The sequence below is a fragment of the Monodelphis domestica genome, chromosome 1 (assembly GCF_027887165.1).
Source record: "Monodelphis domestica isolate mMonDom1 chromosome 1, mMonDom1.pri, whole genome shotgun sequence".
Classification (NCBI taxonomy): Eukaryota; Metazoa; Chordata; class Mammalia; order Didelphimorphia; family Didelphidae; genus Monodelphis; species Monodelphis domestica.
In genome coordinates this window covers 584,096,878-584,111,969 of record NC_077227.1, presented here as the reverse complement: position 1 = coordinate 584,111,969, position 15,092 = coordinate 584,096,878, and the positions used below count along the sequence as shown (strand labels likewise).

Here is a 15,092-nt window from a genome sequence, read left to right as displayed (position 1 = left end):
GTTTTAACTGGCTGATCAGCCATGGGCACATGGTCTTTATTTTGTATCTTCTTTATTCCTTGATTTCTAATGATCATTAATAAATCTATTAAAATATAATGTTATTATTGAGATTTAATTTTAACTCTTACAATAGATAGTATAGGATTAAGTAGAGAAACCACTCAGAAGCAATCTCTGTGGAGAGATTTGTAGATCTGGAAGGTGTCCATATTTATTATTAGAGTAAGATATATCTAAATCCCTTCAAACCTGACCTTATGTTAAACACCTGCTATTTATATAGGTCTAGGGTTCTGTGTGTGTGTGTCATCTCATGGTCAAACCAGGTTACTCTTCTGATACTGGCCCAAATTAACATCCAATCCAATCCCCTTAAATCTTATAATTATTTCATGACCCAGTGCTATATGCCAAATAAAAGAAACAGTATTGACTAACTGTAAGATGGAAAGTGTTTTAGAAAGAAAAAAAAAGGAACAACCCACGCTAAAGTGGGGGGAGGTGTATTGTCTTCTTGAGAATGTCTGGTGTCTATGCATATCAAAAGATACAAACACAAGAAATGAAAAGCTCCCCATTAAAGGAAAATTTGTTAACAAGAGAATGAAATTCCAGAGCATGTGAAGGAAGGGGGAGATAAAGAGAATATGGGTTATAAAGGGATCCAGGATTGAGTAAATGCTAACTCTGGATGACAAGGATAAGTGGAACAGAATCAGGTGAGGAGAAAGGGATGGGGAAAAGAACCAATTAATCCAGGACTCTACTTTCCAGGGACAATACAAGAACTAGGGAATTGGTCTCTGGGGCTAGTCACTCCAATATCAAATATCCAAATATGGGAACAGCAGGGGAAAAGTGGCTAATGGAGGGGGGGGGGGTTTGCCAGGGAATCTTGGCCATCGATCTGAATCAAGAAATATCTAGAAATTAGGTTATCTGGGCACTGTACTGAATGTTCTGTGCCCCCAGTACAGTGATTCATGCCAAGGTGGTAGAGAACAAAGTACATGAAGGTCTTTTGCAAGAGGGTCATATGATTGACTGCTAACCTCTGAGTTCATAAAAGCCCAGACCTCTTAATACATACAGTACCTGAAGGAACATGATCATTTTTCTCATTTATTTCTACATGTAGCGCTTTCTTTTTACCATTCTCACATCCACATCACCAGGCCTCCAGGCCTCCAGATTGTTTTCTAGATACCATCTTTGCTGAAGAGCTCAGTGTTCTATAAGGCTTTATAGCCACAGATTCCCGTCTCTGACTGGATTTCATTTCTATCCATCCTAGAATATTTGTAATCAGACTTACCCATTTGGATCCTTTTTCTTCCAGTTGGTCAGGACTAAATCTGAGTGCACCAGGATAGGGGGCAGACCCAAGGTTCGAGAGATCTCCACAAAGGGAAGGGCCAGGTTTCTTGGCAAAACCTGTTAGGTGTTGAAATGGGCAGATATACAGTCTAGAAACCCTGTGATACCCTGTAGGGGCCTCCAGAAGTACCTGGTAGACAGTCTAGGTTAGAATTAGGTTTGCCTCTCCTTAGGTCCCAGGAAGTCAGAATTTGCAGGTAGATACATGGAAATAATTCCTAACAATCAATTATCTCATGGCTCCTCTCTCTCTCTCTCTCTCTCTCTCTCTCTCTCTCTCTCTCTTTCTCTCTCTCTCTCTCTCTTTCTCTCTCTCTCTCTCTCTGTTTATTCTGTCTTCACCGTCTCCCACACCAATCTATCTCATTTACTGCTAAAACTCACATCTCATTGTGACCTCCTTAAAGACAAGGACTATGTCTTATCTAAGGTCTATATTCCTGTTCCCATCTAGCATAACACTTTACCTTTACTGAGGGGATTTGCCCTCACTGGTGCTTAAAAAGAGAATAGATAATCTTTTAGCGGATATGTTGTAGCATTTTGACTCTGAAATCAGCACCACTACACAATGAAGGAAAGGTATTTATGCAATTACCTAGAAGTGGCAAAATATACTAGGAAATATTTACAGCTTTGTATATTATTTTAAATGAGATTTCTGATAGTGTCTGTAGTCTAATGGGAAGATATGATGTATGCAATCAATTAACATTTATGAAGGACCTTCTATGTGTCAAGCACCATACTGCCCTATGGAGAGAGGAAGTTCCAGTTTTCAAGATGCTGGCAATCCAATGGTGCACTAATCATGGAATTAGGGTGATGATCAATGCAAGGGGAAAGTAAGAAGACCTGAAGTTCAAAGGGAGAAGGGACATTGCTCCATGAAGGGGATGAAAAAGGCTTTAAGGAGACTGGGGAATTGACGTAGGTCATAGAAAATAGCATGAACAAGGGTACAAAGGCAAGAAAGTATGAGGCTTATAGAATGGGACTAAGCTAGAGTTTAGTGATAATAACAATAGTAAGTAGAATTTATGTAGTTCTTTAAGATTTGCAAAGCACATACCTTTTATCTCAATTGATACTTATAATAGCCTTGGGAGATAGTTGTTATTATTCTCATTTTACAGATATGATAACTGAGGCAAAAAAAAGTCAAGTGACTTGTCCATGGTCACAAAACTATGAATTATTTGAAGCAAGATTTGAATTTCTCATTTTTTTTATCTCTAAGTTCTGGTCCTACCCAATGTACCATCATATGATGAGATGTTGAAAGGGGGAAAAAAGAAGCTGCATGAATTGGGTTTGATCAAGCTGTAGAAGACCTTGAATACCTGGCTAAGGAGGTTAGATTTTGCCCTGTAGGCAAGTGGGATCAATGAAGGATTTTGAACAGAGAATTGCCCAGCAGGCAATTAGATAGGAGAGTAATAAGGAGAGTAAATAAGATAGGAGAGTAAAGGATACTCCATTTCCTCAATCCCTACACACACAAAAGAAAATAAATTGCCTCAAAATAAAGGAACGCTTGAGGAACACATCTCATTGGAGTAAAGACAGAGAGTAACTCAGGCACCCCAGCACCTGCAAAAACTGGCAAAACTCGGAATAACCCAATATGCCGTAAATCCACCAGAGGCAAAAAAGCTAAAGAATGGGAATGAATCCAGCCCAAGCAACTCTACATAGGTATAAAAGACAGAGAAGGCAGGAAACATATAAACTCTCACATGGCAGCAGAGTCCTGAGGCTACAAGGGAGCAGAGAAGGGAACTGGCTGGACTGCAAGAAACTACACACTTCCATATGTCAGCAGAGTGCCTGAGGCAGCAGATCCCAGAGCAGGGGATCTTCCCAGTCCAAGCCACTTAGCAGGGGCATAGACAGAGTGAGGACCAGCCTACTCTGTGAAACTCTTGGGGAGGGGGCAGCTGGATAGCTCAGTGGATTGGGAGTCAGACCTAGAGATGGGAGGTCCTAGGTTCAAATCTGGCCTCAGACACTTCCCAGCTGGGTGACCCTGGGCAAGTCACTTAACCCCCATTGCCTAGCCCTTACCACTCTTCTGCCTTGGAGCCAATACACAGTATTGACTTCAAGACGGAAGGTAAGGGTTTTAATTTTAAAAAAAAGAAGAAGAAGAAAAGAAACTATTGGGAAACTAGTAACATGGGTGCTGAATATAGCTGAACAAAATAGCTGCAAACCTCCCCAGAGCAAGCCAACAGGGCTATCTCTTCAACAGACACACCATCAGAACAAAGGCATTTGGGCCCAACCCAAGTGCCAGAGAAGAGTACTCTGCAAGCTTGGAGCACTGCACCCCCTGCCACAGGAACAGAGAAGGACCTCAGCACCTTTGCCCACTCCCCTACCTTTTCCAAGGAAAAAGTGATGAGCTCCATTGCCTCTAAGTAGCAACACACAAACACACCATATGTATAGGTATACATATCTTGGATGAGGGGAGCTCAAATTAGGAATGACTTCCCATTAACAGCCTTATATGACTCCCTGGCACTGCTTCTGCTCTTTTACTTTCTCCAGACCCAATTAATGGCTCCTATCTCACCCACCTCCAATAAGTTGTATACAAGAAACACATTTAAAGGAGGAAGACACACATAGAATAAAAGAGGCTATAGCAGAATCTACTATGCCTCAGCTAAAGCAAAATAAGAAGAGGTAGCAACCATGATCTCCAACAAAGCAAAAGTAAAAATTAATAAAATCAAAAGAAATAAGGAAGGAAATTAAACCATGATAAAAGAATCATAGACAATGAAACAATATCAATAAACATATTAATTGTTAATTAAACATATACACACCAAGTGGTATAGTATACAGATTCCTAATGGAAAAGTTACATGAGTTACAGGAGGAAATGGATAGTAAAACATTACTAGAGGGGGGAGCTCAATTTTTTTCTCTCAGAAGTAGATAAATCCAACCAAAGAACATATAAAAAATGTTAAGGTGGTGAATAGAATTTTATAAAAGTAGGATAGGACAGACTTCTGTAGAAAACTGAATGGGAATAGAAAGGAATATAACTTTTCTCAGCAGTACATGGCACCTTCAAAAAATTAACCACAAATAGGGCATAAAAACCTCACATCCAAAAGTATAAAAGCAGAAATATTAAAAATGCAGAGTTCTCAGATCACATTCAACAAAAATATACCCAACAAAGTACAGCATAAAGACTAAAAATTAATTAGAAATTTAAAAATCTTATCATAAAGAATGAATGTCAAAAAACAAATAAAAAAAGCAGCCAATCAGTAATTGCATTAAAGGAAATGGCAATGAGGAGGCCACATATCAAAATTTGTGGGATTCAGCTAAAGTGGTACTCAGGGGGAAATTCTTATCCATAAATTTGTATATCAATAGAATAGAGAAAAAGAAGTACTATGATTGAATTAAGGAAATCCTTACCAACGCAAACAATGGGGAGCAGGAGGAACTGGAAGATATTATAACATCCCAGTCACATGAGATTCACATAGAAGAGAGAGGAGAACATGGGAAATATGGAAAATATAGAATAGAATTGATCATTTGTTGTTAAGAGATTGAGAAGAGTCACCAATGATATTGACAGGGTTTTGAACACAGATATTATAGAAGGCAAGGTGTTTGAAATCAATTCATGGTAGACAACCATGCTTATTTCTAACATGATCCTTAGTGTTACTATCAGAAATAAAATTCTTGCCTCTTGACCCCATTTTAATTTTATTCAAAAACCACATATTAGTGTTTATATTATTATGTTATATGCAAGATACTATGTTAGGCACTATGGATATAAAGACAAACATTATTCCACCCCTAACCCAGAGAGATTTATATTCTGCTGATAGGATACACATACACAGATAAGTAAACACAAGATAATTTGAAGGAGAAATCCCTAACAATGAAGGGAATTAAAAGGGTCTTCATAGAAGAAGGAAGTAGCTTTTGAACTAAGGTTTGAAGTTAAATAAGAATTCCAATAAGACTCATCTTCTTGAGTCCAAATCTAGCCACATACACTTACTAGCTGGGTGACCCTAGGTAAATCACTTAACCCTGTTTGTCTAAGTTTTATCATCTGGAAAATGAGCTGCATAAGGAAATGGCAAATCAATCCAATCAATATCTTTACCAAGAAAACTCCAAATGAGGTCATGAAGAATTAGGCATGACTGAAAAATGACTAAAAAAAAATTAGTCATGGGAGCATTTTAAGTATAGGGTATAACTTGTAAAATACATGAAGGTGAAGGATGGGATGTTGAGTTTAGTGAAAAGTTTGTCCAAGATCACCAGAACATAAAATGTGCAAAAGAGAGTGATATACAACCAGACTAGAAAGATGAGTTTAATCCAGATAGTGGAAGAACTAAATTATCAGACTGAGGAATTTATGTTATACTAAAAACAATAGTGAACCACTTAATATTTCTAAGCAAGGTTACACATGTCCTTAAGAAGACTATTTTTGCAGTTGAATGAAGGATAAAATGAATATGGGAACAACTGAGAAACATGTTGGTTAATTATGAAGGAAATCAGAATGAGCATAGTCTAGAGATGGAGACTTGAAGTCAGGAAGGCTTGAGTTCACATCTGATCTCACAACCTCACTTGCTTTGTTCTCCTTGACAAGTCATTTAACCTCTGTCTACCTCAGTTTCTTCATCAACAAAAATGAGGAAAATAATATAGCTTCTGCATCCCAAGGTTATTGGGAGGATTAAGATGAGATAATACTTTTAATGTGATTTGCAAACTTAGAACATTGTCATTGCTAGTTATTATTATCATTATTACTGTTGACTTTGTATAGTATCTTATTGTATTGGTATGACCATTAGACTAAAATTCATGAAATCTGGATTCTAATACCAATTACTAATTGTGTGATCTTCACCAAGTCACTTAATATCCTGGGATCTCAGCTACCTCATCTGTGACATGGAGATAACATCAGCCTTACCTTCCAAATGGGATTGCAAGGGTCATATGAGGTAACATGTAAAAGTATTTTTAAAAGAGGGGTGCTCTTAATAATTGTCAGAGGTTACTTTGAATCATTCCTCCTTTTAGAGGTTGAAAATACAGTGAATAAGCCTGATTTGATAACTCCAATAAATAGCAATTGGAACCCTAACCATCTCATTGTTCCTATTTCCTTTCCAATTTCCCCCTTCTCCCAATAAAACACAAGAAACCAAAAGAAAGAGATTCTTTGGGATGATGGTAGCAGCACCATAGTAAACTTAGAAAGAGAATAACAGTGGAGTGGAATCTATCTTCTGAGCTTAAAGCCCATAAATAGTCAACTTCAAGAAGAAAATCCAAACTTCCTTACCTTAGGAATATGCTTCTCTCCTTCCTGCCAGACATATCCCATTGTAATACAGCTTAGCAGCAAGTGGGCCAAGTATTGTTCGCGATGACCTTTCAGGAAGTGACAGCTTAATAGAGGCATCTGTCCAAAAGATATTATTGAGTTGGGAGGAAAAAGAAAGGGAAGAAAAGGGTGGAGTGGTGGGGAGCCATGTTGATAATATTAGAGAGGGAAGAGGGTGAAGAAGAAAGACTAGAGGAAGGGAGAGGAAAGTGGGAGAGGAAGGAAAAAGAAAAAGTAATCTAGGGGTCTGGATTTCTCCTGAGAAACTTAAAAATACTCTGTTCACCCTCCCTATTCCCTTGTTCCTAATTCTCATCTAGGGTAGCTATAGATAATATGGACACTTTAGACAGGTATTGACAGAATTTCTTGAGAGGGACCAAATATACATCACCATCTTCTCTACTCTTTAGCTTCTCCCTATGCATGCATTCATGAACAAATATGCCCACAACCCTTATAATAAAGACTAGACATGTCTCTTTCCAGGTTGTTTGTTGGTCCATCATTTCAATTGTTGAAGGGTTAAAGTAAAATTTTAGTAAATCTTCCCAGTTGTATATCATAGGTCTTGCATTTACCAGCAGAGACTAGGGCTGCTTTGAACTTTGGCCAGAGTACTAAGTATCTTCTCAAGGTCTCTGACTGTCTGGAAGATAAACATAATTCTGTGAGATTAACCCTCATCTCACAGAATGTGTGGTCCTCATGACTCTTGATTGAATTTTGATACATATTATACCTGGCCTCTTCTGGGGACTCAGGATCTTGGCCAGGTTGCTAGGACCCTGGAAACAGTGATGCAAACTACAGTTGGAAAAAATGTCTTCTTTGTTTTGAGGTCAATAAAATCCCCTTCTGGAAAGTGAACTTCGAAGTCTCTCCCATGGAAACAATACTTTTTCCCGGGGCTTTCCTGAATGGGACCCTGAAATGCTGAACAAAAGGATTTCCCAGCTAAGAATATCCATGTGGTGGAGTATCCCCCATTCAGTGATGTAGTTTTCTTTTCTCTCTCTTATTATTGCTAATGTTGTTCATATATATAAATATATATATGTATATAAATATATATATATATACACAGTTAAGTTTTCTATTGTAAGCTATATTTCTAGATCTTTACATAATAATAATAATAAACCTTAAAAATTGTATGGAGAAATTTGTATTATTGTAGGAACAATCTTGAACCACAAATACTTAGGTTAAGCAGCTGCATACGTAACAACTCGAAGTTACAGTTGTGTCCAATTCTTCATGTCCTCATTTGGTGTATTCTTGGCAAAGACACTGTAATGTCTTGCCATTTACTTCTCCATTTCATTTTATAGATGAGAAAACTGAGGTAAACAGGGTTAAGTGATATGTTAAGTGACAAGTGGTGTGTGTGTGTGTGTGTGTGTGTGTGTGTGTGTGTGTGTGTGTGTGTGTGTGTGTGTAAATTAGCTATATGAAAGAATGGATAGGTCCTGGGAAGGATTGTTCCCATCCTCCATCTTTATAGGCAACATAACTAGCAATTGTCTGAGGTCAGATTTAAACTTAGATCTTCCTGACTCCAAACCCAGTACTCTGCCCCACTGGGCATCCTAGCTGTGCCCTAGGCAAACAGAGATTGAATAGATTGCCCAGGGTATGTGACCCTGCTAGTAAGCATTGGAGGCTGGACTTGAACTGAGGTCTCCCTGACTTCAGGCAGTGTTTCCAGGAGACCACTGTTTATATGCTTTTATGTGCTGAGTCCAAAAAGAGCTAGCCTGGTCATCTTCCATTAGAAGTTGGTTAATTCTTATATTGAAAGGCAGAGAGAGTTGGGTAGTTTGAGGAGAGTAGTAGTATCTCCGAAGAGTAATCATTATAACTAGAAAGAAGCAAAGAACAAAGTCACGGTTCTGGATCAGTGAGAAACCCTGTGCTGAGTCACTCAGAGCATCCAAAGGAAACAAGAGCTGAAACCAAGGCATCTGTGTGATAGAATGAGAGAATATTGGTTCTGGAGTCCTAGGAATGGGAGTTCAAATTTTACCTCTTCTGGTTTTTTACTTCATTTGTGACCTTGTATAAGTCATGTAGAACTTCCTCATCCTTAGTTTCCTTTTCTCTAAAATGAAGGAGTTGGGCCTTTGTCGTAGATAAACTCCAAGATCCCTTCTGGATCTAAAACTATGAACTAAAAGCTCTTAAGGCTCAGAGATTCAAGGATGAAATTTTAATTACCTTAGCAAGTGATCTGCTGCCCACTTTACTTCCAAGATTAAAGTCATCCCTTGTGGATTCCCCTCTGAATACATCCCTCCCATCTCAAATGAGAAGATGACCCTCCTCATTGCCATAGTTCAGTCCTTTCATTTGTACCCTTGACCACCATCTTTTCAAGAATTTTTTTACTCCATCAAATCAGTCTCTCTCCTCTTTCCATCTTTCCTGTTCTACTGGATCTTTCCCCTTTGCCTACAAAAATAGGGAGTGGGGGCAATCCTTCCCAGTTCCTAGCCATTCCTTCAAGTTATTGCCCATAAATTTCTAAAAAGAATTGTTTATAAGGAATACTACTTTTGCTTCCTTATCATTCACTTGTTGATTATTTAACTTCTATCCCTAGCCCTCCCCTAATACTTTTCTCTAAAGTCAAATTAATAGCCTTTTTTTAGTCTTCTTTCTTAATCTTTCTGCATCATTTAGCAACATTGACTATTCTTTTCTTAGATTTTTCCTTCTCTTTCAGTTTCTACAACATTGATCTTTTCTGCTTTTTCTTCTTCCTCCCACCCCCAAGTGTACATGTCACTCAAGACTGTCTTTGTCTTCTTAACAGTAATAATAGCTTTATATATTTACATAGCACTTTAAAGTTTATAAAGTACTTTGCAAATATTACCTCATTCTATTTTTACAACAATCCTAGGAGGTAGGTGCTACTCTCCCCATTTTACAGATGAAGATATTGGAGGAAATAGAGACTAAATGATGTGCCCTAGTACTACATAACAAATAAAAACCATATAGCTACCTTCTTGAGCAGGTGCAATGGATGGAGAGCTAAGTCTAGAGTCAAGAAGCCTCGAGTTCAAATCTAGCCTCCAGATATTTATTCACTGTGTAACCTTGGACAAGTCAATTCACCCTATTTGCCTCAATTTCCTCATATAGAAAATGAGCTGAAGAAGGAAATGATAAACCACTTCATTATCTTTGCCAAGAAAATTCTAAATTGGATCATAGTCAGGCAATACTGAAAATGACTCAACAACAACACACAATACATTACAGTCAAATTATTTTACTATTCTCCCCCATCTCTGTTCAACCTTAATGAAATCTTCAATTCTTTTTATGAAGGGATTCGTGGTTTGTATAACACATCTGTCATATGATAACAGATCATATGATTTAGAAGTATAAAAAATTGTGAGACCATGAAACTTATTGAATCAACTACTCTGATTTTTATAGATGGGGAAACAAAAGTTCATAGAAGTTATTTGTCACAAGTTTGGCCCTTGAGAAGGTGTCTGGAGATGAGATTCCCCCAGGTGAAAATGATCTTAGTAGTATGATGAAGATGACTCATTAAGGCTCTCTCAGCTGATTGCTAAATATACCTTGGAAAGTAGAAAATGCTAAGAATCAGAGATTGATTTGTTGTTTTGTTGACTGTCTTCTACTTAAGATAGTGATGTAGAAAATGCATATTAAACTCTAAAGTGGGTCATGAGTCTACATTTCCCCTGAGAGAGCTGGTTTATACAACATTAGATTTCTCTGATCTCACATTTCTTCCAGTACTTTTTCTAGATGCTCTTTTTGGCTCTGCCATGTTCCATCTTGTGTCACAGATAATATGATATCTTACTTTTCGTGTTTATATTGGCTTCGGTGCCTAGCACAAGGCCTTACACTGAAAAGGTATTTGCTAAATGCTTTTCAGACTGAAAGTTTACAGTAAAAGAGGTATTTGGAGACAAAGGGTCCTTTCTCGTCTACTGTGAAATAATACCAGTAAGCATCCAAACTATTTACTAATTCCACCCTTCCCCTCCATGCCACCCAGCCACCTGCCATCTAGACACAGATATACTATGGAGACCCTCTACTGACTGAGGAGGTGCTTGAGGGATGATTGCAAAGGAGAGAGAAAAAAGAGCGAAGCAGAGCAAGGAAGAAAGTAGGAAAAGAGGAAAAAAGAGGGGAGAGGAAAAGAAAGAAAGAAGGATGAAAGGGAGAAGGAAAAAGAGATGGAGCCAGGAGATAAGAGAGACAGACCCAAAGTTCAAAAGAGCGAAAGTGAAAGTTACCGTATCCACTCGGACTCGGAGCTCATGATTCTCAATCATGAGAGGCAAATTGCTGGCAATTTCCATCCAGGGCATGTAGTAATGGGAAAGTTCCTGCTGCGTGCAAAACCAAGATAAATACCTCAATACATTAGTCAATTTGGTTCTGTTAAGTGATAACTTCTCTATTTCAATTTTGTGAGGCTGGGAAACAGGGTGTTTCCAGTAAATAAAAAACTAAAGATTTAGAAGCAGTCTTCCTGTTTGGCAATGTTCCTTACATCACATCTCTTTTTAAATCATTATCGCAATAAGTTAGTAACCATTTGTAATCACAAAAATTCATATGCCCAAACAAGAAGAAAACAAGCAACAAAATCATAAGCCTCCACAGTTTAAGTTTAAAACTAATCTATGAAGTTTATTGAAGTAATTTGAAACTTATCCAGGTTCATGTGATGCATTTCCCTGTTCCCTTCAAGTTGTTTTACTTTTTTTTGTTTTTAAGAGTGAGCCGAGAGAGCAGCTGGGTAGCTCAGTGGATTGGGAACCAGGCCTAGAGATGGGAGGTCCTAGGTTCAAATCTGGCCCCAGACACTTCCCAGCTGTGTGACCCTGGGCAAGTCACTTTACCCCCATTGCCTAGCCCTTACCACTCTTCTCTCTTGGAGTCAATTGGCTCCAAGACAGAAGGTAAGGGTTAAAAAAAAAAAGAGTGAGCTGCATTGCCCTTGGGAAACTATTTGGTTTTTTTAAGGATGTGTGATCCCAAGCCTCTCCCTGAAACAAAAGCCATCTTTTTCATCTAAGTATCTTTGGGTTATGCTGAATGACCACCAGTCAAGGAATGCCATATACTCATTGAAAATTTTGAGTGTATGGTCCTCTACAAAAGCAGGAAAGATGGAGCAGCTGGGTGGCTCAGTGGAATGAGATGGGAGTTCTTAGGTTCAAATTTGGCCTCAGACATTTCTAGCTGTGTGACCCTGGGCAAGTCACTTACCCCCAATTATGTATCCCTTACCACTCTTCTGCCTTGAAAACAGTATTGATTCTTAGACAGAAGGTAAGAGTTAAAAAAAAAAGGAAAAAAAAAAAGATGCACAACCACCAAATAAGCTTTATGCAAGAGAAATATCATAAAAGATGCCATCAGGCTGAGTCTGGAGTAGAAACAGATGAACCAAATAGTCACATAGGGAAATCAAAGGGAAAGTAAAAGAAATCTGATTGATGCATTAGCTTCTTCACAACATCAAGGGGGCTGACAGGATACTCACAGGAAAGCATCATTTGGATCCCCAGTGAATGATCCACTGATCCGTTTGGTAAGCATTTAGTAAATGCCTAGGAAAGGTTAGGCACTTTTCTAGGCACTTGAAAAACATGAATAGGATGAAATGTCACTGCTCTCAGAGAACCTCTATTCCATTGGGAGGAGGAAATGAACATGCAAATAACATAAAATGAATACAAAGTGATTTTCAGGGAAGACCTAGCTGTGTGTAGGGGAAGGATGGGACTCAGAGACAGCCTTCCATCGGAGAGAACACTGAGATGACCTGTGAAGGAAGCCAGGGATTCTTAAAGGCAGAGGTGATGAGGAAATACATTCCAGGCACAACCTCAGACATTAAATGGGAGAGGGAATAATCAGTACTGTATAAAGAACTACAAACAGGCGAGTTTTGTAAAAATATTATTATTTCAAATTGCAAAGTTTAAATTCCTTTTGAGAAGAATTTTAAGCAAAGAAAGATGCTACCTCTCTGAATCCAGAAACTGAACTGTTTGGAGAAGACACCATGAAGAAGCCTCCAGACCACAAGCTGCACAAGAAGATAAAAAATGAACTTTGGGTATGGTTGATTGAACATTTATTTGTATGTATACTTTCATGACAATGGGGACTGCTTTTTGACAATGCATCCAGCAATTATTGGTCTTGGTTTTTTTTTTCCCTCTTATCCTCAAATTATTGTAATCTTTAAATTGATTATGTTTTCATGATCCTTTGGGGAAGTTCTTCTTCCTAAACAATCATACAGGAAAATGTAAAAATGGAGATTTGAACCCCAGACTTCAATCCCCAGAAGTCCTTGCTAGCTCCCAGAATTCTCTCTGATATCCCTGAGTGTGAGATCACAAATTATTATTTAAAGGAGCTCTCCGCCTCCTGGGCTCTTCTTACTTCCACTTTGGAGCACACACGGCTCTCCACCTAGCAGGCAAGATGTGAGTGGTTGTGAATAGGCTCTCTGGGCCTAGACAGGTGCTTTCTTTTTTTTTTTTTAAACCCTTACCTTCCATCTTGGAGTCAATTCTTTGTATTGGCTCCAAGGCAGAAGAGTGGTAAGGGCTAGGAATTGGGGGTCAAGTGACTTGCCCAGGGTTAAACAGCTGAGAAGTGTCTGAGTCCAGATTTGAACTTAGGACCTCCCATCTCTAGGCCTGGCTCTCAATCCACTGAGCTACCTAGCTGCCCCCCACGTGCTTTATTATTCTATATTTTCTTTAATTCTTAACCTTTAATAAACCTCATAAAATATAATACTTCTAGCAGAGAGAAACTAATTTTTACATGCCACAGTTCGGCGTTTTTAATCTTAACAGTTTGGCGTAACCACTTTGGGAAAATGAAATATCTCAATCTTCTGATTCTTTTCTGATATTTTTCTCTAATAAGTTCAGCTTTTCATAGCTACTGCCTAGAATTTTTTTAAGTCATGTTTCTCCAAGATGCTTCTTTAGAAAACTCTGCTTTGGACTTTCTTGAGCCCTTCCCTCCCACCTGGCTTGGCTTGACTAGGTTCAGCTCAGCCTGGCCTGGCTGCTTCTGCCTGCCTGCCTGCATTCCTGCCTCCTCTCCAAATCTGTTTGCTGTTTGCCACTCACCTGGCCCCTGGTTCAGCTGCCTATCTGCTTCTGCACCCCAGCAAGCTCCCTGATCCCAGCTCTGGCCTCCTGCCCTGCCGCCTGCAATCAGGACCCAGATGAACTGCCCAGGACTCATTTCTACCAGCTCATAAAGATGGGGAGGTAATTTTCCCATAGGCTATGATTAGCCACGTGAATGTGGGACAGGAGATCATAGGAGGGGAGAAAGAAAGGGAAAGAAGAAAGGGACTTTTCCAAAACTGGAACTTATAACCATGATTGATTTAAAAGTATATATTTTTAACTATATTGGTCCTTTCATTAATCTCACATGAGATTCAGGAAAAAAAAATCAGCTCTCTGCAACTCTTTAGCTAACTTTGGAGGGGCAGCTGGGTATCTCAGTGGACTGAGAGCCAGGCCAAGAGATGGGAGGTCCTGGGTTGAAGTCTGGCCTCAGATACTTCCCAGCTGTGTGGCCTTGCATGGGTCATTTAAATCCCATTGCTTAACCATGACCAATCTGCCTTCCAACAATAGGCATCTAAATGGATAAAAAAAAAACAAGGAACTTTAAAAAGACTGGAGGTTATATTTTAAGGCATTTCAGACTCCAATGAAAATCTCTGTATTCTATTGCATTTTACTGTTTGTTTTGTTTATGGTTTAACTTTGTGATTTTAACTGCATTCAATATTATTCTGTTACACTGAATCATTTTAATGTACTGAGTTTTAACTACTGTTATATTCTGTTGCTTTTCCCCTATAACCATACTGAACAAACAAACATTGAATAAGTCCATATAAAAAACAGCTTTTTTTTTATTTTTGACTTTGTAAATTGTCACATAGAGGATAGATGGACTTCATCAGAACTGGTTACAATTGTATAACAAACTTTGGAAAATTTAATGTGCTAAATATCTCAATTGATTTTAAGGGATTTTTAGACATGATTTTTAGAATTTTCTTAACAATCTCTGGTCATTTTTGCCTGCCCCTAACACAAGGTGTAAGGCGCATTCTAGAAGCTGAAGTGGAATACAATTATATCCCCAACCCTCCCACATTTCTAAATATGTGAATGAAAGTTGGGCAGTTAATCTCAGAGCATTTGTACCCCTAAAAAGCTTCCAA

General features: G+C 38.5%; 1 protein-coding gene across 1 annotated transcript in view; it reads right to left on the bottom strand.

Annotated features, from left to right (window-relative positions):
• IDO2 (indoleamine 2,3-dioxygenase 2) overlaps positions 1 to 15,092 on the bottom strand; it is a gene marked incomplete in the record, with an annotated part of 96,990 nt that overhangs the window by 46,589 nt on the left and 35,309 nt on the right. Inside the window, 3 exon segments of the mRNA NM_001131058.1 lie at positions 1,319 to 1,437; positions 6,758 to 6,877; positions 11,098 to 11,193. Of these exon segments, the coding sequence (NP_001124530.1) occupies positions 1,319 to 1,437; positions 6,758 to 6,877; positions 11,098 to 11,193 (335 nt within the window).